This window comes from Hoplias malabaricus, chromosome 17 (genome assembly GCF_029633855.1).
Source record: "Hoplias malabaricus isolate fHopMal1 chromosome 17, fHopMal1.hap1, whole genome shotgun sequence".
Classification (NCBI taxonomy): Eukaryota; Metazoa; Chordata; class Actinopteri; order Characiformes; family Erythrinidae; genus Hoplias; species Hoplias malabaricus.
The window spans coordinates 8,491,891-8,516,777 of record NC_089816.1 but is presented as its reverse complement, the minus strand read 5'-3'; the positions used below and the strand labels follow the sequence as shown (position 1 = coordinate 8,516,777).

The following is a 24,887-nucleotide window of genomic DNA, read 5'->3' as shown; positions in this document are numbered from 1 at the left end:
TTCACTCCGAACATTAGTGAGCCTTTTGAGTCTGAAATAATCCAATGAGTGAATATGCAATTAATACCTAGGCATGGAACTGCCCTGCACGAAAATGTTATTCCCCAGCAAGTAAAGAACGCCACTGTGGTACTAAAATAATGGCAAGAAAAATGAGAAACATATTCAGATCTCAAAAATGATTAATTACAGGTTTGGGACTATTTTTCCTCATGCAGAATTTAAACTGAAGAAATCAAGAAAATGTTATAATTTTTCACAGATACAATTGATCACAAAGACACGAACAGCCTACTGTAGTTATATGTATATAATAATAATTGTATTAAGTTAACAGTGGCGCGGCAGGTAGTGTCGCAGTCACATAGCTCCAGGGGCCTGGAGGTTGTGGGTTCGATACCCGCTCCGGGTGACTGTCTGTGAGGAGTGTGGTGTGTTCTCCCTGTGTCTGTGTGGGTTTCCTCCGGGTGACTGTCTGTGAGGAGTGTGGTGTGTTCTCCCTGTGTCTGCGTGGGTTTCCTTCGGGTGCTCCGGTTTCCTCCCACAGTCCAAAAACACACATTGGTAGGTTGATTGGCGACTCAAAAGTGTCCGTAGGTGTGAGTGAATGTGAGTGAGTGTCTGTGTTGCCCTGTGAAGGACTGGCGCCCCCTCCAGGGTGTATTCCCACCTTGCGCCCAATGATTCCAGGTAGGCTCTGGACCCACCGCGACCCTGAATTGGATAAGGGTTACAGATAATGAATGAATGAATGAATGTATTAAGTTATAAAAATGCATATAATGAAAATATAATCTAAAGGTTGATTTAGTAAAAATGCTTTTGTCTTTAGACAGTGATAAACTGATAAAATACATCTCATAGGGAAGAAATGTGTGGTCTGACTTATGAAAAACACGTTTAATCAGCTTACATAATGGGATATTTATTGCACAGGAGCATAGCAGTGTGACATTTTGGCAGTTTTTTCCCTAATGGATAATCTATAGCATGTTGAGAAAAAAAGATTTGCTATATACCATATGTCAACACTAATAATGATTTGTCCACTAATAAAGCTTATGGACTATCTTCGCAGCCTGATAGCTGATGTGGGTGCTCCTCTAGAGTATGAGATCCAAACTACTACTAAGGTTTTCCACATTTCTAGTTTAATTTGTGCTCCCCTTTAGCTAAAGACTCATGTAAGTCATAATAAATTAATTCTTCCTGTAAATACTGGAAAGTGAGTTTGTAACTGACAAACAGACTGAGTTGCATGACTCCAACGCCATGAGTAGAAACATGCTCAGGACCTGAGCTTAACATTCTGGATCTGAGGAAGTGTAATCCACTGATAAAGTGAAGAATCTCAAAAGAAAAAGAAAGATAAATTGCAAAACGTATAGGAAGTCTTGTTCCCTTTCTCATTCCCAAAAGTCGACATAAACCTGAGGTTGCATGCTACCGACGGACAGATAGGACAGAAGATGAAAGCATGCCTGCATGTAGGTGGAGGGAGACTAGACAGGAGAATACAATCTCCAGAACAATCCCATCCTTAACCTAGCGCGGGCTATAAGGGTTCCCCTTCTTTTTTTTAACCCTCATCAAAGCTCCCAAGAAGAGGTGAAAGGAAAAACACAATGCTAACATAGCTAGAGCATCAAAGAGGACCATTATCTGCCACTGCAGAGGGGGCGTCTCTTGGGCGGCCGTTTGATAACTGTTTATCGGGCGCTATCGTCATTTGCTACAGAATTGGGTTAGCTGCTGTGCCTGGGTAAGAGCAACCTGCTGGGGATGGATTTACAGGCTGGGCTCGACTGGGCCGGTTTACATCTCTGAGCCTAGGCTTATGTTTAAGTTCAGCCCATATGCAACCAAATGGCCATGACAAGATAAGACAGGCATGGGGTAAATGAGAAGGGCATATCCGTAACAGAGCAGATCCAGCCGATGAGGAGCTACAGAGGAAATTGCTGTTTTGCTACACTTTGCGAGACATGGCCAGTGATGGATGTACATGGTTCAAGTGAATGAGCCTGAAATGGGAAATCATCACTGTATTCACTGGGGTTGAGCTGGAAATAGGTCCAGGACACACATCCCATAGAGGACTTCAGTTTTCATTAAATTTAATGTTAATTTCATGGGACTAAACTGTTTGTTTGTTTTGTGGGGGAACATACCTTCACATATAGTTAAAAGAACCTGGAGGGCAACAGATATTGATGCTGTCTGTAAAACAAAATAACCTTAAGAAATGTCAGATTTAACAAAGGTATATATCCAAATAAAAACATAAATCTAATACAGTAGTCATTTTACAAAAGGAAAAACTTGTTAAATGTTAATGGATGTCCATGTAAAAAGATTTTATTCGAAGCAATTTTAAAGCATTTTTGTTGGTCTGTTGATCATGAACTGTTCACACAATATGAGGGACATCCGTTGAGGTCCAGTAATGTAATAAATTAAAATAAAAAAACATTTTCTTTGGACAGCGATGATGTGTAAAGAGGTTTTGTTCCAAGTCATTTTGGCTGATTTCTATTGATTAATTAATCCTGAAATGTTACACAATCTACAAGAAAGAGATGATTTTGTATTTAAATTTATCTAAAAAGGGCGGCACGGTGGCACAGCAGGTAGTGTCGCAGTCACACAGCTCCAGGGGCCTGGAGGTTGTGGGTTTAATTCCTGCTCCAGGAATGGAGTGTCTGTGAGGAGTGTGGTGTGTTCTCTCTGTGTCTGCGTGGGTTTCCTCCGGGTGACTGTCTGTGAGGAGTGTGGTGTGTTCTCCCTGTGTCTGCGTGGGTTTCCTCCGGGTGACTGTCTGTGAGGAGTGTGGTGTTTTCTCTCTGTGTCTGCGTGGGTTTCCTCCGGGTGACTGTCTGTGAGGAGTGTGGTGTGTTCTCTCTGTGTCTGCGTGGGTTTCCTCCGGGTGACTGTCTGTGAGGAGTTGGTGTGTTCTCCCTGTGTCTGCATGGGTTTCCTCCGGGTGACTGTCTGTGAGGAGTTGGTGTGTTCTCCCCGTGTCTGCGTGGGTTTCCTCCGGGTGCTCCGGTTTCCTCCCACAGTCCAAAAACACATGTTGGTATGTGGATTGGCGACTCAAAAGTGTCTGTAGGGGTGAGTGTGTGAGTGAAAGTGTGTGTCTGTGTTGCCCTGTGAAGGACTGGCGCCCCCTCCAGGGTGTATTCCCGCCTTGCGCCCAATGATTCCAGGTAGTATCTGGACCCCCGCGTCCCTGAACTGGATAAGGGTTACAGATAATGAATGAAAGAATTTATCTAAAAAAAAAAAAAAGGAGTTGCGTTCTTAGGACAGAAAGAGCATTCCCCTCAGTGCTCTATTCAGGAGTATCGTGTTAACATTTTTTATATTACTCGGAAAAAAAAAAAAAAAAAAAAAAAAAAAAAAAAAAAAACAATGAACAATGAACCTAATGACCTCTTGGTGTTTCACAGGTTTGCTTTGGTGAAGTGCTCATGTTTCAGTGGTTCCTCTTGTGGCAGCTCGGCTACCACTGCACTGGCCTCTGCACTATCCTTAATACCTGTTTAAGGTGCTCCGTGTTAAAGTATACTTTATATTGGGTCTGGTCCAACATGAGCCAGTGTTGCAGGAATGCAGGGGGGATGCCAGGCCAGCACCTCGCTGCTCCTCTAAGTAAATAGGAGTTTAGGGTGCGAATGCCATGCCAGTTCAACTGAGACTGAAATCTCCTTTTTTTTCAAAGACAAGAATCCAGATTGTGCTTTTTACAGTCACAGGGATACGGGAAATTTCTATTTTAATAACTCATAATAAGAAGCTTGAATGAAGTAGATGAACCATGTCATCTTGGCTGTATCTTCACTTGGTGAGGTTATCCCAGGTTGAGCTGTCTTTACCTCTGATATTGGAGAGGTGTTTTTAATTAAATAGTTTCTTTATTCTGTTTTGGGGGGATGTCAAAACAATACTCAGACAAAAACACACATTGCTTTATTTTTCTAAAATAAGTCTAAAATAAGGGCGGCATGGTGGGAAGGTAGTGTCGCAGTCACACAGCTCCAGGGACCTGTAGGTTGTGGATTCGATTCACACTCCAGGTGACTGTCTGTGAGGAGTGTGGTGTGTTCTTCCTGTGTCTGCGTGGCTTTCCTCCGGGTGACTGTCTGTGGGGAGTTTGGTGTGTTCTCTCTGTGTCTGCGTGGGTTTCCTCTGGGTGATTGTCTGTGAGGAGTGTGGTGTGTTCTCACTGTGTCTGCGTGGGTTTCCTCCGGGTGACTGTCTGTGAGGAGTGTGGTGTGTTCTCTCTGTGTCTGCGTGGGTTTCCTCCGGGTGACTGTCTGTGAGGAGTGTGGTGTGTTCTTCCTTGTGTCCGTGTGGGCTTCCTCCGGGTGACTGTCTGTGAGGAGTGTGGTGTGTTCTTCCTTGTGTCCGTGTGGGTTTCCTCTGGGTGACTGTCTGTGAGGAGTGTGGTGTGTTCTCTCTGTGTCTGCGTGGGTTTCCTCTGGGTGACTGTCTGTGAGGAGTGTGGTGTGTTCTCTCTGTGTCTGCGTGGGTTTCCTCCGGGTGACTGTCTGTGAGGAGTGTGGTGTGTTCTCTCTGTGTCTGCGTGGGTTTCCTCCGGGTGACTGTCTGTGAGGAGTGTGGTGTGTTCTCTCTGTGTCTGCGTGGGTTTCCTCTGGGTGACTGTCTGTGAGGAGTGTGGTGTGTTCTCTCTGTGTCTGCGTGGGTTTCCTCCGGGTGACTGTCTGTGAGGAGTGTGGTGTGTTCTTCCTTGTGTCCGTGTGGGCTTCCTCCGGGTGACTGTCTGTGAGGAGTGTGGTGTGTTCTTCCTTGTGTCCGTGTGGGTTTCCTCTGGGTGACTGTCTGTGAGGAGTGTGGTGTGTTCTCTCTGTGTCTGCGTGGGTTTCCTCTGGGTGACTGTCTGTGAGGAGTGTGGTGTGTTATCTCTGTGCTCGCGTGGATTTCGTCCGGGGGCTCCGGTTTCCTCCCACAGTCCAAAAACACACGTTGGTAGGTTGATTGGCCACTCAAAAGTGTCTGTAGGGGTGAGTGTGTGAGTGAATGTGTGTGTGTGTGTGTGTGTGTGTGTGTGTGTCTGTGTTGCCCTTTGAAGGACTGGCGCCCCCTCCAGGGTGAATTCCGGCCTTGCGCCCAATGATTCCAGGTAGGCACTGGACCCACCGCGACCCTGAACTGCATAAGCGGTTACAGATAATGAATGAATGAATGAAAGTTTAAAATAAGCTAGTTGAAGCTAATCTCATTTTTATACATTTGATTTTTTGGCATAACATTTAAAACATAGTATTGAAAACATTTCATATGCAGATTTTATTGGTGAAAAAACAGTATAAATTACTGGTTCCATACATTAGTTTAAGAATTTCATTTTAGTACTTCTGTGTCTTAGACATTAATTTGTCCTCATTATTTTATTACATATAACAACTTAAACAACTGTGCTTCAAAAAGATCTAGAAACGTCTTTCACAAATGGAATAGTTAGAACAAACCCAAAGTATCTTACAAAACATGTAACCCTACAATTGTACTAATGTACAGAAACATACATAAATATTTAGCTTAGCACATTGACATTTAGAAACAACGCCTGATAGACAACACCCACTGACATCACACACCCACACACATACCCTAGTGGACTGGATCTTGCCTGTCTTGACAGAATCCCTCAGCTTTCCCACCTGATGGGACCACCTGAGTTTGTTACCTCAGGCTGTAATCAAAGAGGGCTATCAGGCCCTTTGGGATGATTACACTGGGACCTGCTTTTTAAGGCGTTACTCTGGCAACAGAATGCACTCACATCAGTCTTGACATGAATGTATGAATTACATGATCTGTATGAATTAATGAATTGCTGCCAAAACAGATCTTCATGTTCATAACTGATACTATAGGAAGTGCTTTACTAGTTCATTCAGAAATCGAAAATTGATTATAGTTTTTTTTTAATTATTATTACTGTTATGATTAGATTTTTTTTTACATTTGTGTTATTATATAATTCCAAATCTGCATGCATTTTGGCATTAGGGGAAAAAACAGACATATATTTAACCATGAAATTACACAGAAGCCTTAACAACTAAATACAGATTTGTATTTATGAAGATTTGCCAACTTCGGGGAGGTGATTTTAGCAAGTGGCTAATGTGACACTGAGGTTCATTCATTCATTCATTGAATGTAACTGTTTGTCCAGTGCACTCACACATTCACACTTTTTTGTGTTGCCAATCCACCTATCAACGCATGTTTTTGGACCGTGGGAGGAGAACGGAGCATCTGAAGGAAACCCACGCGAACACAGAGATAACACACCACACTCCTCACAGACAGTCACCTGGAGGAAACCCACGCAGACACAGAGAGAACACACCACACTCCTCACAGACAGTCACCCGGAGGAAACTCATGCAGACACAGAGAGAACACACCACACTCCTCACAGACAGTCACCCGGAGGAAACCCACGCAGACACAGGGAGAACACACCACACTCCTCACAGACAGTCACCCGGAGGAAACCCACGCAGACACAGGGAGAACACACCACACTCCTCACAGACAGTCACCCGGAGGAAACCCACGCAGACACAGGGAGAACACACCACACTCCTCACAGACAGTCACCCGGAGGAAACCCACGCAGACACGGGGAGAACACACCACACTCCTCACAGACAGTCACCCGGAGGAAACCCATACAGACACAGGGATAACACACCACACTCCTCACAGACAGTCACCCGGAGGAAACCCACGCAGACACAGAGAGAACACACCACACTCCTCACAGACAGTCACCCGGAGGAAACCCACACGGACACAGAGAGAACACACCACACTCCTCACTGAGAGTCACCGGGAGGAAACCCACGCAGACACAGGGAGAACACACCACACTCCTCACAGACAGTCACCCAGAGGAAACCCACACGGACACGGGGAGAACACACCACACTCCTCACAGACAGTCACCTGGAAGAAACCCACACAGACACAGGGAGAACACACCACACTCCTCACAAACAGTCACCCGGAGGAAACTCACACGGACACAGGGAGAACACACCACACTCCTCACAGACAGTCACCCAAAGGAAACCCACACAGACACAGGGAGAACACACCACACTCCTCACAGACAGTCACCCGAAGGAAACCCACACAGATACAGGGATAACACACCACACTCCTCACAGACAGTAACCCGGAGGAAACCCACGCAGACACAGGGAGAACACACTACACTCCTCACAGACAGTAAGACTTGAACCCACAATCCCAGGATCCTGGAGCTGTGTGACTGTGCTGCTACCTGCTGCGCCACCATGCTGCCCACCCTGAGATTAATGCATTAGTTCAACCCACAGCTCACAGTCATTAGTTTGTGGATCCAAAGCAGTCCTCAAGCCTTGATCAGCTTGTGCTGGTCCACTTCAACAGAACCAAGTTATGAAAAACAGATAGTTGTATATAAAACTGACTACTTTAAGTGGAAATTAAATAATTGAAGGGCTTTTTTTTTGCTTGCACTCACTCACTCTTTCTTAGTGACTTCTGTCTTCCTCTCATCCACAACCTGGGCCTGGTCATTTAGGACATCAAACTACTGCAAAGGATACGTATCAAAGCATCAAATACCCAAGATTATTTAAATGGGAACAAGGCTTTAGCTCAGTGAAGTCCCTTCTAGTTCTCTACCACCACCTGCTGGTTAAACCTAGGGTTGATCTTACTCAATGATTTCAGTGTACTGCTACTTTACATTTTCTGTAACCACTTTGTCCAAGTCAGGTTCAGGGCGGGTCCAGAACCTACCTGGAATCACTGGGTAGAGGGCAGAGACACACCCTGGACAGGGCACCAGTCCACAGAAGTGCTAGGTGTACTGCATTACAAAATAATCCTTTAATCTGTTTGGGCAGCGTTAAATAAAGACTGCTGTCAGCATTCAATAAAACCAGTTCCACATAAGAGTCCATATACCAGAAACTAAATAATAACTACGTACCATCAAGAACATTGTGTTCTGATGGCCTCTCTGCACATGTACTCAGTTATCCAGGTCACAGCGGAGTAAACACTCAGCTCATCTCAATACATACCCTTCACTATACAGCCTGTGTGCCTATTAACTCACTGGGTTACTGGAGCTGATGAGAGCCTCTGTTTACTAAATCCTCAAAACTATGCATCAGCAGTGAAACACTTATGAAGGAATAATGTAGGGGACCTTACTGCTACGTACCTATCCCAATGATTTCCCATTAAAGTTACTTCTATCTCTGCATCTGTGTATATTTATTTGTCAGCCACAAACAAAGGAAACCAGGAATTTCAGTGTTCATTGTAACTGCTTGTTTTACTGTGCATTTGACAATGAAACCATATAAACATGTGGAGTATGCAGATCTACCTCTAAGATTTTAGCTGGACTTAATATTTACAATAATCTAATAATCCTAACACAATGTCTATCCTCCCTCTATCTGCATCATGCATTAATTAGTTCATAAACCCTGTCCCTATCTTTTTTAAATCTTCCTGTTGAAAGCACGAAAAACAATTTTACAATTCCCGTAATACACAGACGGTCTTGCTGTCTCTTCTCTTTGCATCCCTCTCTAGAGGCAGGGCCCTGGAAGGGGCACAGGGCTCGGAGGAGGCTCTCTTCATTAGCTTGCCACTTGGCAGCTAATTGCCAGAGGGGGCGAAAACAAAAACTGCGGTGTCTGTTATTGCATGCTCTGATTGCTCCAGGACAGGGGGGAGGCAAAAGTCTGTATGCCCAGAATGAAGGGCCTCCCCCTGGCATGGCTCTGGAAGAGAGCCCTCCCCACCCCACACCCCCACAACCCACCTCCCCCTCGCTCCCTATTCTGGATTTGTTTAGTTTGGCTGTTTTTGAAGCTTAGGGTGAGCAGGTCTAGTCCAGGGGCAGCTAAACTAGTGGTAACATTTCTCAAATGTTATACTGGGTAACTATGAACAATTCTGTTTACATTCCAATGAAAATGTAATGCAGTTTACAGTCAATACAAAAATCCTATTCTGTAGCAGAGCTTTGCATTTGTAGTGACTTTGGATTTATTCAACTGTTTTAAACCTGCAATTTCAATTGCTTTTTAATACCTGTGTATTCCAAGAAAGCAATTTTGAATGAATCATTGAGATAAAATGTTCCCTCTGGATTTGGCTTTGAATCAAAGCAAAGTGAATAGGATCTGCCATTGTGTTGGTAAAACATGTTCAATTTCCCCTTCACATGAATGAATCTCAACAAGAAACATACTGTATTGCCCTGTGGTTTCATTGACATGTTTTCATTTGCAACCTCTCACTCTCTCTCTCTCTGCTGAACTTTTCACATTTTAGATGTTGGTTTACCTTGTCTCTCCACCACTTTGTTAATCTTTGGCTGCTGGTGTGATCAGTGTGAGCCACGTTATTTTAATTCAAATAGAGAGAAGTCAAAACATATTAGATGTCTGTTTAAGAAAGTGAGGAAAAAAGACATCATTGTCCATAGTCATGAGATCTGTTTAAAGCAATTCTCTCTCTCTCTCTCTGACTTGTTTTGTGTGGATGCACAGCCCCATCACTCAGATGTGCCCTGATCCCTGGCTCAGTCTGAACACTGTCTCAGTGTTAATATCGTGCCATATGCTCAAAGTACAGGAGTCCTTCCACTGATTGGTCACACCAGCATTACAGCACCGGAGTATCAAAACCTTATTAAATCTATATGTTTTTACCTCTTGAAAACAGCATGTCTTGTCCATTGTATGAACATTTCATAATTAATGGTCCAATTTTAAATAAAACTAATTTTAGATTCATATACATTAAAGTAGAAATATGATTTTTCTTCTCCAAATACAGTATGTGACAATTTAGAGTGGTGATGTTCTGCTACGATAACAATTTACACCCTAACACTATGAGATATGTAACATATAACATCCCAGTAAACATTTAGCTGTTGATTCAACGTTGAAGTAATGACTGCCGTCTAATCAACGTTCTCTTAAGGTTGAAAATGAAAGTTGAAAAGACGTCCAAACACAGACATTGAAAAGACGACTATTAGACGTATTTTGGACGTCCATTGACGTTATTAATTGGTCCCGAAATAAATAACTTGTATAAAACGCATTTTGGACGTCCACTGACGTTATCGATTGGTCACCACTTAACTAACTTATTAAGATGGATTTTGGACGTCCATTGACGTTTAAACTATGTCCTTGACGGACAGACTACTTTTAGACCTATTATGAACGTCCAGGGACGTTCCTTGTTTACTGGGATTGTCCAAAGATTCATTTTCATTGGAGAATGTAACGTATTATATGAAAAAGTACGCAAAAAAGCTGAATAGTTGAGTTAGATGTGGAGAAATGTATACTATAATTACAAAAATGATCACACTGATAATGAATGAATTAGTTATTGGAAACACAACTTGTTTATTAGGACACTGAGAGCTTAAAGTTTACAACCATGATCTTCATCTTCATCTTACTACAGTAGCTGGCATCTAGGACATAGGCCTACAGCACATTCCTTATATATAGCAGTCCAGTCACTATGCATAACTAAACATTTGGTTTGGTATCTTTAACTCGAGCATATTTATTGTTTAATGTTTATTGTTTTTAAAGTGTCTACCTCATAATAAATGTATTTTGCAACTGCTTAATAGTGGGAAAGCTGGATTAGTGTACCTTATTCTAAACACTAGATTCTGGTTTCGTATAAAAAGTGATTACAACCTGACACAAGCACTGTCAGCACAACTGTTACGAACAGTATTTAACGTACACACGGCCATCTAGTGGCCAAGGACTAGAACTACATTTTACATGTTTGCGCGACGTGTGTGTGTGTGTGTTTTAAAGCGGATTACAACTTCATGGGGACTCGAAACGGATTGGCAACTTCCTCTATTAATGACAATTTAGTAATGATTGCCATATTGCAGATGGAATAAATAAATAATAATAAAAATTAAAAATATATAATAAAAACGTACACTTTCTAACAATATTTGGCACGCAGGATCGGACCCCTAGGTAATCAACAGACCGAGGGGAAATCTTTATTACTGTAGTCTGTACAACAGTCTATTCTTGAAATTAAATTTTAATTTACACATTTTAAATCAGTTACTGAATTACTGAAATTACTGAATAAATCAAACGACTCTATTATTGTCAATAATAAAAGTTGTTATTAATATTATTATTATTGTTGTTATAATTATTATTTATTCAACATTTAAATTCAAATAGTCATTTTATAAGTCTTCCAGATCGTAGGAATCCATCAAAAATAACCTTGACTACATGTAGCGTATGTGATGTGAGTAAATGTAACTGTCCACTGGACTTTATACCAGCAGTCTACATCTTATGCCTGTTCCGTGGAGAAGATAAAGCATAGAGATGGCTCTGTATACAAATGACGTCAGACCCTCCGTTAGAACAGTGTCCGCGTTCCGCTCGCGCTGTAAGAGCTGATATTAAAGTGCGCGGACGGTGAGTGAGTGTCCGGTGGTCCCCGCTCCGCGAACAGCCCACCGTTACCCGGAAGTATGCAGAATTCCCAAAGATGGCGGAGCAAGGTCCGATGGCGATAGCAATGCGGCTCAGAAACCAGCTCCAGAACGTGTACAAACTCGACCCTCTGAGGAATGAGGTGAGTGACGGCGAGCTCCCGAGACCCCGCGGCTGCTGCTTGAGGCGGGAATTACGTCGAGGTCTCGCGCTGCGGTATAAACCCTGGGCTCCGCTCGCCGTCCGGACGGGGAAACGATGGAGCGCGCGAGCGTGCCACCGGTGTGCGCAGGCGTGAGTGCGAGACCCGAACGTGCTGTTGTTCAACCTCTCACGGGTTTTTCACCGTGTTTATCTTTTCAGGGGACCGCGTTTGTCCTTTAACCTGTTTAACAGCTGGACGTTTACTCACTCGCGCGGGCGAACACGTTTCCGAGCGAGGGCTCGCGTGTGGTTTAAAACGCTGAAGACGTGTCCGTCCTCGCGCCGTGTGAAGGTAGCGCTGTTAGCCGGTTAGCATCAACAGAACAAGTGCATTAGTGTGAAAGCCGCCGCCTCCTCCGGCGCTGTGGCGGTTTAGAGCCGCATTCGGGCGGAGAAGGGACACGAACGTGGAGTTTAACAGAGGGTTTTATTCGGAGAGCGAGGATAAGCAAGGTTTTGGTTTGTAGCTGTCCCTGCCGCGGTCTTACCTCTGTGTTCAGAGCTGAGGCAAACAGTGCTGTGTTTAGTCCGAGGCTCCGAGGGACACGGAAAGTTTAGGCGGCCGTTTGAAGCCATGAAGCCAAACTGAACCTGTAACATACCGTAATCCCAGGACATGGTTTTAATAAACTACAGCTCGACCTCTGTCGCCAGTGGCTTTGTTCGTTTTAAATTCATGAACTCTGTCGGACAGCGGGGTCTCTGTGCTCTGTCCGCAGTGACATATGGGGGCGGGTCCTTTAATATAACTAATATTCATATAGAGTTTTCATTTTCATAGAATTTACACTACGTGTTTTGTGCTCTTTAACCGCGGTTTCTCAACACATCCAGTGTTTAGTTATGCTCCGCGCCCACTCGCACTTATCCTCACCGCTGGTGGGCGTTGCTGTTGGAAATGAAGCAGCCGCATTGTGCATATGTGATGTAGGAGTAAATAGTCTGGTGTAAATAATCTCATAAGCTGTTTAGTGTTGCACATAGACTTATAATAACGTTGGAAGGCTTCTTGTTCCAATGGTCCTTGTTCCTTTAATCATTTCAAGAAAGCAGAAGACTTCCACACAACCCAGAGAGGATACTTGAAATTTTGCATTCGCCTGTCAAACACCAAACCTAAACCTTAACTGTGAACAGTCATGTGCATCCCATATCATGTTCACTGTTTATTTAAAGGATGGATAGCAGGCCACTGTTTCCTCTTTCTACCTTCAGAGGTTGTCGTAGGCTGCTTGTCTTCATGTTTCAGACCGGTCTACTCTCGCCTGTTTGGCTAAGCACAGTCGACAGCTGTACTCATTTGCCTAAAAGAGAAGTCTTGTTTTATGAGGCCCATGGTTGTTTTTTTTCTGAGGGCTGATAGGAGCTTGTCTCATGAAGCAAAATGTCTGGCTTTGTCAGCTAAATTACTCATCATTCAATGTGACTGTTAATATTCTCGCTCCTGATGGTGTATCACGTTTTATGGAGCCACTTCTTCATGGAATATTGTGCAGCACATTTAACCTACTCCAAGGCAGTTTAAATTTGTATTTCATGTCATATCTTGCTCTTGGGTCAATCAAGCCTGAGTTTCTGATCAAGCAGGGGTATATTTCTGATAAACTGGAACACTTTGGTATTTTTGGGGCCTTTTTTCTTCATTGTGTGATGTTTGTGGCCATTGGTATTGAGTACTTGGTAACTGCTGGCCTCCACATGACAGACAAGGATTTGCTTTCCGGCTCAGGCAGGAACACCACAGCATACCAGTAAGGATCTTTGGGCAGGGGTACTGATGCTGCATTAGACTAATTCTATATTTTGAATGTCTTGGTTTTTTGCAGAGAAAACTGGGATAGTAAGACTGAATAAATCATCCCAGTCGTTACTGATACAGTGACAAGGGCAAAAACTTAGTTTTTGCTGTTTTTGATTTCTTTAGGTTCTATATATTTATGTTTTAAGTATTCATTTCTTTTCCTTAAAGAATATGTATCATGATAATGTGCATTTTGATTAATAATAGTTTAAGCACCCTGTGTATATTAATATTATACTCATAAATACTCTTAATGTTTGTTTACTTTTCCTTTTTTTCGGCTTACTAAATAGTACACAGATTTAGTCAGGAACCATGTTTAAGTTGAATGTTTTTTGTAAAACAGGCCCCTGATCATATTTAATCAGTGTATACCTACAACAGTTATTGTAGTAGTTAATTTCCTTTTCCTTTTGACTTTACAGGAAGAAGTAAAGATAAAAATCAAGGATTTAAATGAACACATAGTCTGCTACTTGTGTGCAGGATACTTCATTGATGCAACAACTATTACAGAGTGTCTTCATACGTGTAAGTAATCGGACTGCTTACTGTTAAACTATTAAATGTGAATAGAATCAGTACTATTTCAGCTGCATACTAGCAGTTCTCTACTGTCTGCATCTCCCTCAATACATTGATTTATAATTATTAAATATTGATAGTTGTTTTTCTCCATTTTGTTTTCTAGTTTGCAAGAGTTGCATTGTGAAATACCTCCAAACTAGCAAATATTGTCCAATGTGTAACATAAAAATTCATGAAACGCAACCCTTGCTGAATCTTAAGCTGGACAGAGTAATGCAGGATATCGTTTACAAACTGGTCCCAGGGCTACAAGAGAGTAAGTACCCTCTTACTGCATCAGGCTATATGTCAGAATGAAGAACGTCTTTGGTTGAGTGATATTGAATACTTGTCTCTTTTTGCACCTCAGGTGAAGACAAGAGAATCAGGGAATTTTATCAGTCAAGAGGCCTCGAGCGCATCATACAGCCTTCAGGGGATGGTAAAGTTCATATTCAAAGTTATTTTACAACTATCACAAAAAATAAATAAATAATAATAATAAATAATTATTGTTATATAGAATACAAAAACAAAGAATCAGTTTGCTTTGTCATCCTTTAAGCCATTATATGTGTGGAGTGGGATTCCCATACACAGGTGGCAATGTCAAAAACATTTTTTTTATAGTGCAGTGTATCTAATACATCCTACTAGGCTACTAGGTGTCAGTATAATGTTTTATTACATGAAGGGTCATATGACTGATCCTTAAATTTGATGCTGAAGAAACTTAAAAAGGTTCTGTAAACCTATTTCAGGTTGGTTGATTTTTTTTATTATTATTATTTTATTTAACCATTTGTTATTGGCCTTTTTTCCTTAGAATCATTGCCAGATAATACAGGATTACCATACACCAGCTTCGATCACTCTAAAGCCCATTTCTACAGATATGATGAGCAAGTCTCGCTCTGCCTGGAGAGACAAAGGTGAGGTTAAATGCATTTGGGTTTTTCCCTATCCTGTAAAGATTTACATTTCATTCATTCATTTATTCATTCATTATCTGTAAGCGCTTATCCAGTTCAGGGTCGCGGTGGGTCCAGAGCCTACCCGGAATCATTGGGCGCAAGGCGAGAATGCACCCTGGAGGGGGCGTCAGTCCTTCACAGGGCAACACAGACACACACACACACACACAATCACTCACACCCACCCACCCACGGACACTTTTTGGAGTCGCCAATCCACCTACCAATGTGTGTTTTTGGACTGTGGGAGGAAACCGGAGCACCCGGAGGAAACCCACACAGACACAGGGAGAACACACCAAACTCCTCACAGACAGTCACCCGGAGGAAACCCACACAGACACGGGGAGAACACACCACACTCCTCGCAGACAGTCACCCGGAGGAAACCCACGCAGACACGGGGAGAACACACCACACTCCTCACAGACAGTCACCCGGAGGAAACCCACGCAGACACGGGGAGAACACACCACACTCCTCACAGACAGTCACCCGGAGGAAACCCACGCAGACACGGGGAGAACACACCACACTCCTCACAGACAGTCACCCGGAGGAAACCCACGCAGACACGGGGAGAACACACCACACTCCTCACAGACAGTCACCCGGAGGAAACCCACGCAGACACGGGGAGAACACACCACACTCCTCACAGACAGTCACCCGGAGGAAACCCACGCAGACACGGGGAGAACACACCACACTCCTCACAGACAGTCACCCGGAGGAAACCCACGCAGACACGGGGAGAACACACCACACTCCTCACAGACAGTCACCCGGAGGAAACCCACGCAGACACGGGGAGAACACACCACACTCCTCACAGACAGTCACCCGGAGGAAACCCACGCAGACACGGGGAGAACACACCACACTCCTCACAGACAGTCACCCGGAGGAAACCCACGCAGACACGGGGAGAACACACCACACTCCTCACAGACAGTCACCCGGAGGAAACCCACGCAGACACGGGGAGAACACACCACACTCCTCACAGACAGTCACCCGGAGGAAACCCACGCAGACACGGGGAGAACACACCACACTCCTCACAGACAGTCACCCGGAGGAAACCCACGCAGACACGGGGAGAACACACCACACTCCTCACAGACAGTCACCTGGAGCAGGAATCGAACCCACAACCTCCAGAGCCCTGGAGCTGTGTGACTGCGACACTACCTGCTGCACCACCGTGCCGCCCAGATTTACATTTGGACATCCTTATTGTTTTTACATCCAGATATAACACATTTGTGAAGCCGTGTTTAGTTTTGTCAGGCGTTCATGTGTGACGTCATTGTAGATAAATGTATCAAAAGCTAGGATTAGGGTATGAGAAGAGTATAAGGGCAGAAATATATAAATGGATCATGTCTAATAAACAAAAACGGAAAAGTCAGACTGAATTTTGGTACCAGATGGATGAGGCAGATGATGTCTGGAAGATGTTTTATGAACATATGAGATGGAAACAAACCTTGATCAGTGTGATAGAAGGGCAAAACTGTGGAGAACGAGGGTCTTCAAATGATAAATGAGACACTGTCATTGCATGGACATGCACAGCTGCTTCTGGCACTGCTTCACCACTCTATTGATGGTGTAAGTAATGATGATTGCAGCTTAATTAATTCTGAAGCATTTTATCCAAATGCCTCTCAACTTATTGTGTGGAACTTTGTAATGGTGCAAGATAATGATCCAGAACATATGGCACACATGAACAAGGTGATATCAGAGAGACAGAATGGATATTTTTCCACTGACCCAGTCAGCCTCCTGATCGAGTGTATATTTATAGTGTACATGAGTATTTTTTACTGTGAAGGCTATAATTGTTTTACTTTATTTTTGCAGCTCGTCGCTGTCTGGAAAAGACAAAAATAAATTAACTCTACAGGTAAGCAAAATAAACAAAGGTAAAATATGTGTAACACTGTCATACATTTTGATTTTGATTGTATTTGAGCTTAATGTTTAAAACAATAGCTCTGCATGACTGTTGACTTAAAATGAAGTGGGACACATTAAAGTAGGCTGTGATTATTTGGACATTACATTGAGGACACTCTCTCTCTCTCTCTACAGCAAAAGTTTGTGCGTTGCTCAGTCAGAGCTGAGGTCAGACACCTGAGGAAAGTGCTGTGCCATAGACTCAACGTAGACAGAAACCAGGTTTGCCCCTTCATTTATACCGTGTTAAAACAAACTTTAAATTACATTTGGTTCTAAGAAGTCTTAAGGTTATTAACCCAAGACATTGGATCATGTGTGTGTCATTTGTTATTTAGACACCTAATATAAAACTGACCTGTATAATTCACAGAATAAAACTGTACTAAAAACTGAATATTTTGAACGATTGAAGTCATTTTCCTTATTAAAGAATAAGGCTGGGAAGTATTTAACAAAACAACATGAAAGCTAATTTTGTGATTGTGTGTGTATTTGTAATGAGAATGGTTCATTACCACAGTTATGTAATTTTTTTTTTTTTAAATAACTGCATATGGAGAGCAATACATTTCAGACAGAATTTCACGCACTGAAATGAATCAGTTTAAAGTGGGTTAACTCAGATCAATATGATGTTCAGATGTTGTGGTAAAATATCAAGAACAACCTTTTTTATAAATACATTTTTAATTCACTTTTTCGTACCGTAATGTCATGGTTTTACTGTAATAATTTTTGATGATTTATGAGTTCATGGTGTTAAATAATTTAGAACGTAGTAGGCTCTCAGTTGGGTTTAATTTACTGCAAGTGCAAAGCTTTTAAGTTACAGTCTAAATATGAATTATACTCTTTTCTAAACATATATATAACCTAATTGGTAGCTCTACAACATTACAGCATTAGAATGTTTTTTTTTTTGGTCCATCCCACTTCTTTTCCCCTTCCCCATCTCACTGTTTGTCTTGTGTATTCATGCCCTATGACCCTTGATTGTAAACCCCATGAAAAAAGTGTTTGTGGTGGCTGGTCTTTTGGTACTGCGGAATGCAAACACGTCTTGAGATGTAGCGGTACTGATTATAGTGTAAAATTATAAGGTTGATTCCTTATCCTTTTAATAAAACTTAAAAACCTTTAAAAAACGTCCCGTCTCTGGTATTGCTATCCCACTCTTACATTGCTGTTCTCTTCTCTCCCTCTTCTTTCTACTCTTCACGGTGTGGTCTTTGTTGCTCTAGGTCCAGATGTTGTTTAATAACGAATCTCTACCAGATCACATGACAATGAAACGTCTGTGGTTGTCCCACTGGTTTGGAAAGGTACTGCCATTTTAATCCCAGACAGCATTCTTTCACAATATTAGTATAACAGCTCATTTTTCAGATGTTATTTTTCTCCTTTAATCATTTGAAAATACTCCTACTCAAGTCACACAATTCTGCTCATGAACTGAAGAGATTCTCGATATATAAAATAATTGTGGATACCTAAGTTTTGGTGCCTTTTTTTTTTTCTTGCATCATGCCCAGCCTTGTTCTGACTTGTGTGGAGTGTTTATATATATATATATATGATTATTGCTTCTTCTTAAAATATATATATATAATAAATGGCAACAAACTTTGCTTTACCTTTTTTAACATCGCTATAATCAGAAGGTTTGGAGCAGTCTGAAAGCTTTTTTCTTTGACTCAAGTGTTTTTCTTTTCTCCCTGTCTTAGGCCCAACCGCTGGTTCTCCACTATGCTATCAAGGACAAGAGGACAAGATAGGATTGTCTCATAGTATTAACTGGTGTACATATTTTGTATTTCACATATTCTATTTTAATAGGTTTTTCTGTGCATATATACTTATTTTTTTGTTTTGTATTTTTGAAAAATAAATTAAAATGTAAAAATGTCTTACTGTCCGTTTTAGATCATTTAAACAACAATGAGGTATATTTTATCAGCTTTTAAAACAACTTGGTTTACGTTTAAAATGACATCTGAGTGGAGAGTTTCAGCGGGGAGCGGATATAGAGCAGCCGTGCTATTTTAAAATCAAACACAAGAGGGCAGTATTGGCTTTCTAACGTATACTAGCAGTCCTTTCTCTGGAGTAGGCAAATAGAAACTTCATTATGAATAATTCTGCGAGGATTTGGGGAGATCGGTTTCAGTGTTTTCAGAAAATACACCGTTATAGTTTTTAAATTTGAGGCTTGCATTAATCGCCAAAGTGAAATGGGTAAAATATCCAACATCCCAGTTCTTTCGTATAAAAGGGATTTACGATTCTGCAAACTGTCTAAGCGGTCAAACAAGTGGATCTACGATTTATACTGTAAACCATTTAACACCACCACCGCTACTGATGCAGATTACAAAATCTGGTGGAACATATTTTGGGATTTCAACTAATGGGGTATAAATGTCGTTGAATAAAATCTTAATGGCAGCAAGACGAACAAACACGGAAAAACAGCTTGTTTTGACTGTCAGCTTTCAGTTAAGTAAACTTGAGTTAAATCGTCATGTCTTTCAGTATCGTTGTAGGTTTGATTAGTTTTCATATCGTCAGCATTATCACTTTATTTACTTTAAATGGTAAGTTTGTTGATAATATAATTTTGTAGATTTATTAATGTAAATGTGTTTTTATTATTTTATATCATTGAACATGTCGTCTTGTTATGAACAGGACATTGTTGGTGTAGAATATATATTAAATTGGCCTATTATAATAAAGCAAACCCATGAAGAGGCGCATTTACACAGGAGTGAAAAGGGGTGGGGGCTTTTACTCTAAAGTGAGTCCTTGAATACAGCCGTAAAAACAAATCTGACAGAATCGAACCTAAACCTCCAGCGTACGCGTTCGTGTAATTGTAAGGCCGTTTTTAGAGATTTTGAGTCAAAGACCTTATGTGCCAGTGAATTTTACACAGACGACGCTGCAGAGCAGGTTCATTAAAAGTCCGTCCCAAAACAAACAAAAAATCTTAGAAAATGACTCCACATCACAACACGAATGAACACGATGAGGAGAAGGACCCCGACAGAAGCTGGACACAGCTGACCCCAGTCATTTGTGGAAAACTACTCATAAAACTCTAACTTGGCTTTTCAACCTCCACTATTCCGAGCGATTAAACCAATTGTATCCGTCTCTGTTCGAGCGCGGGGCTTCTGACTGAACACGGATGGAGCGCGAGCTTGTGCGGCGCAGACGCGAGCCCTCTCATTTCTTTCAAGCTCCTATTGAGATGTATTCATTAGGAACCGCATGCTAATCAATTGATATTCATGGGCGTTTCTGCTGTCAGCGTACACAGATGTGACTGGGCCTATTTCTATGGGGCAGGGGCGGGGTTAACCTAATCAATCATTCTGACTGGTTCGGGCTCGAGAAAATTCAGAAACCATATGTCGCCAAGGCGAAAGCAAGCTTTTTGTTGCCAGCCGCAAGCTGTAAAGGCCTTGTGACAATTGGGGTTTCTTTTGAGTGTTGGGGTGGGAGAGTGTGTGAAAGTGTGTGTGTGTGTGTGTGGGGGGGGGGGGGGGGGGGGGTAGTTGTTCAATTGCCCCTAATTGAGCTCTAACCACTTAACACACACAATGCCCACGCATAAGAAGGGAACACGATTTGTTAAGAGGATCCTCCAGTGTTTAGCTCTGTGGTGTTAAGAAGGGCCTGTGGTGCATGTGTTAACGCCGGTGTTAATCCCCTGCGTTAAGTGGACACACACGGACACTGTTTTCACACTGCGATCAAAACAGATCAAGTAAACAGAGAGGAAGAAAGAAAAACAAGAGCCCTCGACAAGACCAGGGCAGAAGCAACACGCCTCCATTACAACTCCACCCAGACATGCTTGAAATATCATATACCCTTTATTTACATCATTGGTGATAGATTAAATAGAATGTTACAATAATTTTATCGCGTAAAATGCATCGCTCATTTATACACACAGCCCCCACCAGAAAATAAACAATAAAACCGGACAAATTTGGCCATAAATATCAATTCAGGTTTGACTAACACAGTGGCTTTATTCAGGATCGTTGTATCAATAACACGAGGAGAAACCGTTGCAGCCATGACGTCAGTCCTAATAACCAACAGGGAAACGTTACTTTGTACAGTGTGACTAAATATCAGAGTCACGTGACATCTCCCTGCGACACTGTATAAATATAAATATGTCTATATCTGAGAAATCAGTTTGGAAAAAAAATCACATTTGGCAAATACGTATCATTAGCAGCTCGAAATGTTGGGATGACGTTGGCGACCTGTGCTACAACAAAAAACATCGCACAAGTTCCCCCTCAACAGCGCGCGTGGCAAAATGACACGGTTTGTTTTGTAAAAATATGTACACACGTTGCAGTCGTGATCCTGTACCACAATCACTAACCATTTCTCACAGCCTACTGATGAACATGTACTCAACACTCCCGAAGCACGTCTTCAGTCACAAGCCAAGGCTTTTACAATCCAATAAATTAAAACATGGGTGAAAGAGAGAGAGAGAGAAAGAGACAAAAACACACATCCTTTTTGTTTTCAAGTTCTTCAGAGTGAACGTCCGTGCAAAAGGCGTGGGAAATAAAAAGACGAGAGAAAAAAAAATCAGGCCCAGTTCTGAAAGTGAAGGGCCATTTTTAATTTTTGTTTTTCATTTTTATTGTTATTTATTTTTCTTTCATTTCGGGTGTGTGCTCAATCGTCCACCTCGATCTCCTCCTCCTCGTCGTCCTCGGAGAACTCGTCTGTGGTCTGGCCTCTGGAGGAGGACGGCGACTGCGGGAAGGCTCTGTGGCCGTGTGAGGAAGGGGAAATGCTGGGGGAGATTTGGCCGGAGCCCTGGGCTTCGTCCATGTCTTCCATGGCCACCAGTTTCTGCAGCGTTTGCGGGGGGATTTTCTTGAGCGACTCCACGTCCGCCTTCATCTCCTCCAAGTCCCGCTTGAGCTTGGCGCGCCGGTTCTGGAACCAAGTGATGACCTGCGCGTTGGTCAGGCCCAGCTGCTGCGCGATCTGGTCCCTGTCTGCGGGGGACAGGTATTTTTGGTACAAAAAGCGCTTCTCAAGTTCGTAGATCTGGTGGTTCGTGAAGGCCGTGCGGGATTTCCGCCGCTTCTTCGAGGCCTGCCGCTGACCGAAGGCGTTTAGGTGTTCACGACCTTCAGAGGAGGAAAGAGAAAGAGATGTGACGGCTGTGTAGGAGGATAAAGAGGGGTCTCCATTACCATTACAACGTGACATTATAACACAGCAGCAGCAGCAGCTCTGGGCGAACCCAGATTTATAATAAAGATATGTATAAATATGATTATGAAAACGTTAGTCCTGACGGTACTAAAATCACACCTCCTACAGTAAACAAACACCATGGATAGACTTGAGCAAAATAACTGTGCTGCCTTTCCTTCAACTGAAGGTCAGCTCTGTGTTTGACCACCCGTTCAAACAGCTGTATACTGTGGTGGGATTAGACCGAGTCCTTGCCAAGCAGTGAGGCAACGAGTCAACGGATTATTCCTATAGAAATACAACATATAAACGCTGTTTAAAAGCCCACGCATGCCATGTCAAATCTTTCCCCCCTTTGCCCCCGAGACCCCCACAGAAGTTACGAATGAGTGGAGGCTGAAATGCCTGGGAGCGGTAGTGCTGTAGCTTTTGTGCGCGTGTTAGGCCGCGGCTAGGCGCTCCAGCTGCAAAACATCTGTTCTTGGATGCAAAATAAGGTGGAAAGGAAAGCTTTGCGAAACAGCGCTATTAATTGCCAAACATGGTTGAGAACTTTGACAAACGCAAAGGGGGCATTTTAGGTCAGTCATTAAGGCCACCCACCAGCCATCAAACACAAACCAATAACACAGGCCAACACACACACACATGGTCTAACACACAGTCGAATGCTTGACAGCACTGAGGAAAAGACTTAGCCTCTTTTTCAATTCTTTTTCATTCGTTTTTAATTTTGTATTTATTTATTTATTTATGGAATCTCCACATTTATCTTTGGATATCTTATATTTTTGGTGGTGTTAGGATTAGGGCTCATTGGGGAATCTCAAGTTAGAGAACTACGTTTAGGACACAATACATTTCTTCAGTTCTATCATTTCATTTTGAAGCACTGACTATAGAAAAAATATATTTATATTTGTATATATATATATATATATATATATATATATATATATATATATGATTTTTTTTTGCGTTTACACTGTACTGACTGTTCTGACAAATTATGAATTGTTACGAGCGTACAGAATTATTGAACGCACTGTGATAACGAGTGATCGTAATAGTCTATGTACACGTCTAGAAATAATACAAATAAATCTCGTCATGAAGTCATATGCTGGACATAAACAGAGCAACACATGGTAAAATGTCAAATGTCCACAAAAGAATCGTTCAGTTCCGATTAAGAAGAGGACGTCAGACACCTAATAAACTCATGTTTTATATAAAACAAAGACTGAAAAGAAAACTAAAACCTATTAGTGAGTTTAGCTTAAGTTTTACGGAATTTACGTAAGCGTTAAAAAGGCTAGTGGAATTCGTAGGAATTTTTCTAATTAATATTCCTCAAGTTACAGCAAATAAATGTGGCTGCTACGGGAATTTATACGCGTTTTACGTTAATCTTAAATATGTTACACGAGTCTAATAAATATAAGAGTTTATATAAAATGCACGTCTCAGCAATTGACAAAAAATATTCCTTTTCATTTTGTTATGTTCTGGATTAAGAGGTGTACGCTACAAAGACTCCAGCCCGAGAAATAAACAACACTTAATCAACACAACTGTTGCCTAATGTTTAAAACAAAATAGTACAATTAATAAAATATATCCGATCAAAATACATTTCAGTGTTAAATAACTGCAGTGATGCCTCCACATTTGTTATTTATTTATATATATATATATTTTATTTCTAAACCTAATTATTATAAATATCAGGATTATCTCAAATAAAATAAACCTATAAATGAACGTATAATAAATCCTGATTAATGCAGCTGTGTTGCTTTTTCCTGACACTCCACTGAAGGTCAGTTGTCTGTTTGACAACCGTTAAAACTTAGATTGAGTGAGTGAGTTCTTGCCAAACGGTAACTGTTTTCTTTTTCTGGAACTAACGTACACACGAAGACGGAGTAAACAGAATATGTGCAGCGTCCAGGAACAAACCCCAGCCCCGCTGGAGACTCTATTCCCCACAAGCGCGTCTCCTTTACCTTCTGCCGCTTGTATAACGCTGACTTCCAGCCCTTTGAATGTTTTGCTCGCGAGCTCCTCCAGCGCGCAGAGCGGCGACGAAGGCGAGCTGATGGCGCTGCGCAGCGCGCTCGCGCCGCTCACTTTCTCCAGCACGCGCGGCGGACACGCGCTCGACACGCACTTCTTCACCGAGGGCTTGTTGAGGATGTCCTCGATGCTGAAGGGCGTCAGCGGCTTGTTGGAGTTCGCGGGCGGCGGCAGCTGGTCTAACGGCGCGCGCCTCCGGTCCTCGGCGCTGGACTGTAACACGCAGCCCGCCTTCATGTCTTTACTAGAGGTCATCGCAGTCCAGACCCAGAAAGTAGCGAGGTCCAAGGTGGAATAAATAAAGAAACCGACGAATCTGGCTATTTGGAGGTCGCGGACGCGCGTGTTTCCTTCTTCATATAAAAGTTGGAGCCTAGCGCTTGCAATTTTTTTTTCCTCACGAGTCAGACTCGGGCCGAGCTCGAGCACTTCAGGCTGAAGGGTTTGTCCACTGCCCGCATGCTTCAGGCG

At 42.4% G+C, this 24,887-nt stretch overlaps 2 protein-coding genes across 3 annotated transcripts; one reads left to right on the top strand and one right to left on the bottom strand.

Annotated features, from left to right (window-relative positions):
• Window positions 1-11,479: 11,479 nt before the first annotated feature.
• Window positions 11,480-18,945, top strand: pcgf1 (polycomb group ring finger 1). Of its 2 annotated transcripts, none has more exons than XM_066649369.1 (9): window positions 11,480-11,712; window positions 14,001-14,106; window positions 14,267-14,419; window positions 14,513-14,584; window positions 14,969-15,074; window positions 16,989-17,031; window positions 17,220-17,306; window positions 18,329-18,409; window positions 18,812-18,945. In XM_066649369.1, exons 1-9 carry the CDS (start codon window positions 11,626-11,628, stop codon window positions 18,860-18,862), a joined length of 786 nt encoding a protein of 261 aa, XP_066505466.1. In that variant the 5' UTR covers window positions 11,480-11,625; the 3' UTR covers window positions 18,863-18,945. The 2 variants fall into 2 exon arrangements, with proteins under 2 accessions (XP_066505466.1, XP_066505467.1); XM_066649370.1 differs by lacking the exon at window positions 11,480-11,712 and adding an exon at window positions 11,759-11,864.
• A 2,858-nt stretch (window positions 18,946-21,803) lies between these two features.
• On the bottom strand, window positions 21,804-24,671 carry lbx2 (ladybird homeobox 2). The gene is made up of 2 exons (XM_066650117.1): window positions 24,347-24,671; window positions 21,804-22,267 (listed from the first exon to the last, which is right to left on the bottom strand). Exons 1-2 carry the CDS (start codon window positions 24,669-24,671, stop codon window positions 21,804-21,806), a joined length of 789 nt encoding a protein of 262 aa, XP_066506214.1.
• Window positions 24,672-24,887: the final 216 nt, after the last annotated feature.

Excerpts from the sequence above, each read along its gene's own strand:
- pcgf1 (XM_066649369.1), top strand. The coding sequence starts at position 11,626 with ATGGCGGAGCAAGGTCCGATGGCGATAGCAATGCGGCTCAGAAACCAG. Across the intron at positions 14,585-14,968 it reads CATACAGCCTTCAGGGGATG|AATCATTGCCAGATAATACA; the intron begins GTAAAGTTCATA and ends TTTTTTCCTTAG. Across the intron at positions 17,032-17,219 it reads AAAATAAATTAACTCTACAG|CAAAAGTTTGTGCGTTGCTC; the intron begins GTAAGCAAAATA and ends CTCTCTCTACAG.
- lbx2 (XM_066650117.1), bottom strand. The coding sequence starts at position 24,671 with ATGACCTCTAGTAAAGACATGAAGGCGGGCTGCGTGTTACAGTCCAGC. Across the intron at positions 22,268-24,346 it reads CGTTATACAAGCGGCAGAAG|GTCGTGAACACCTAAACGCC; the intron begins GTAAAGGAGACG and ends CCTCCTCTGAAG.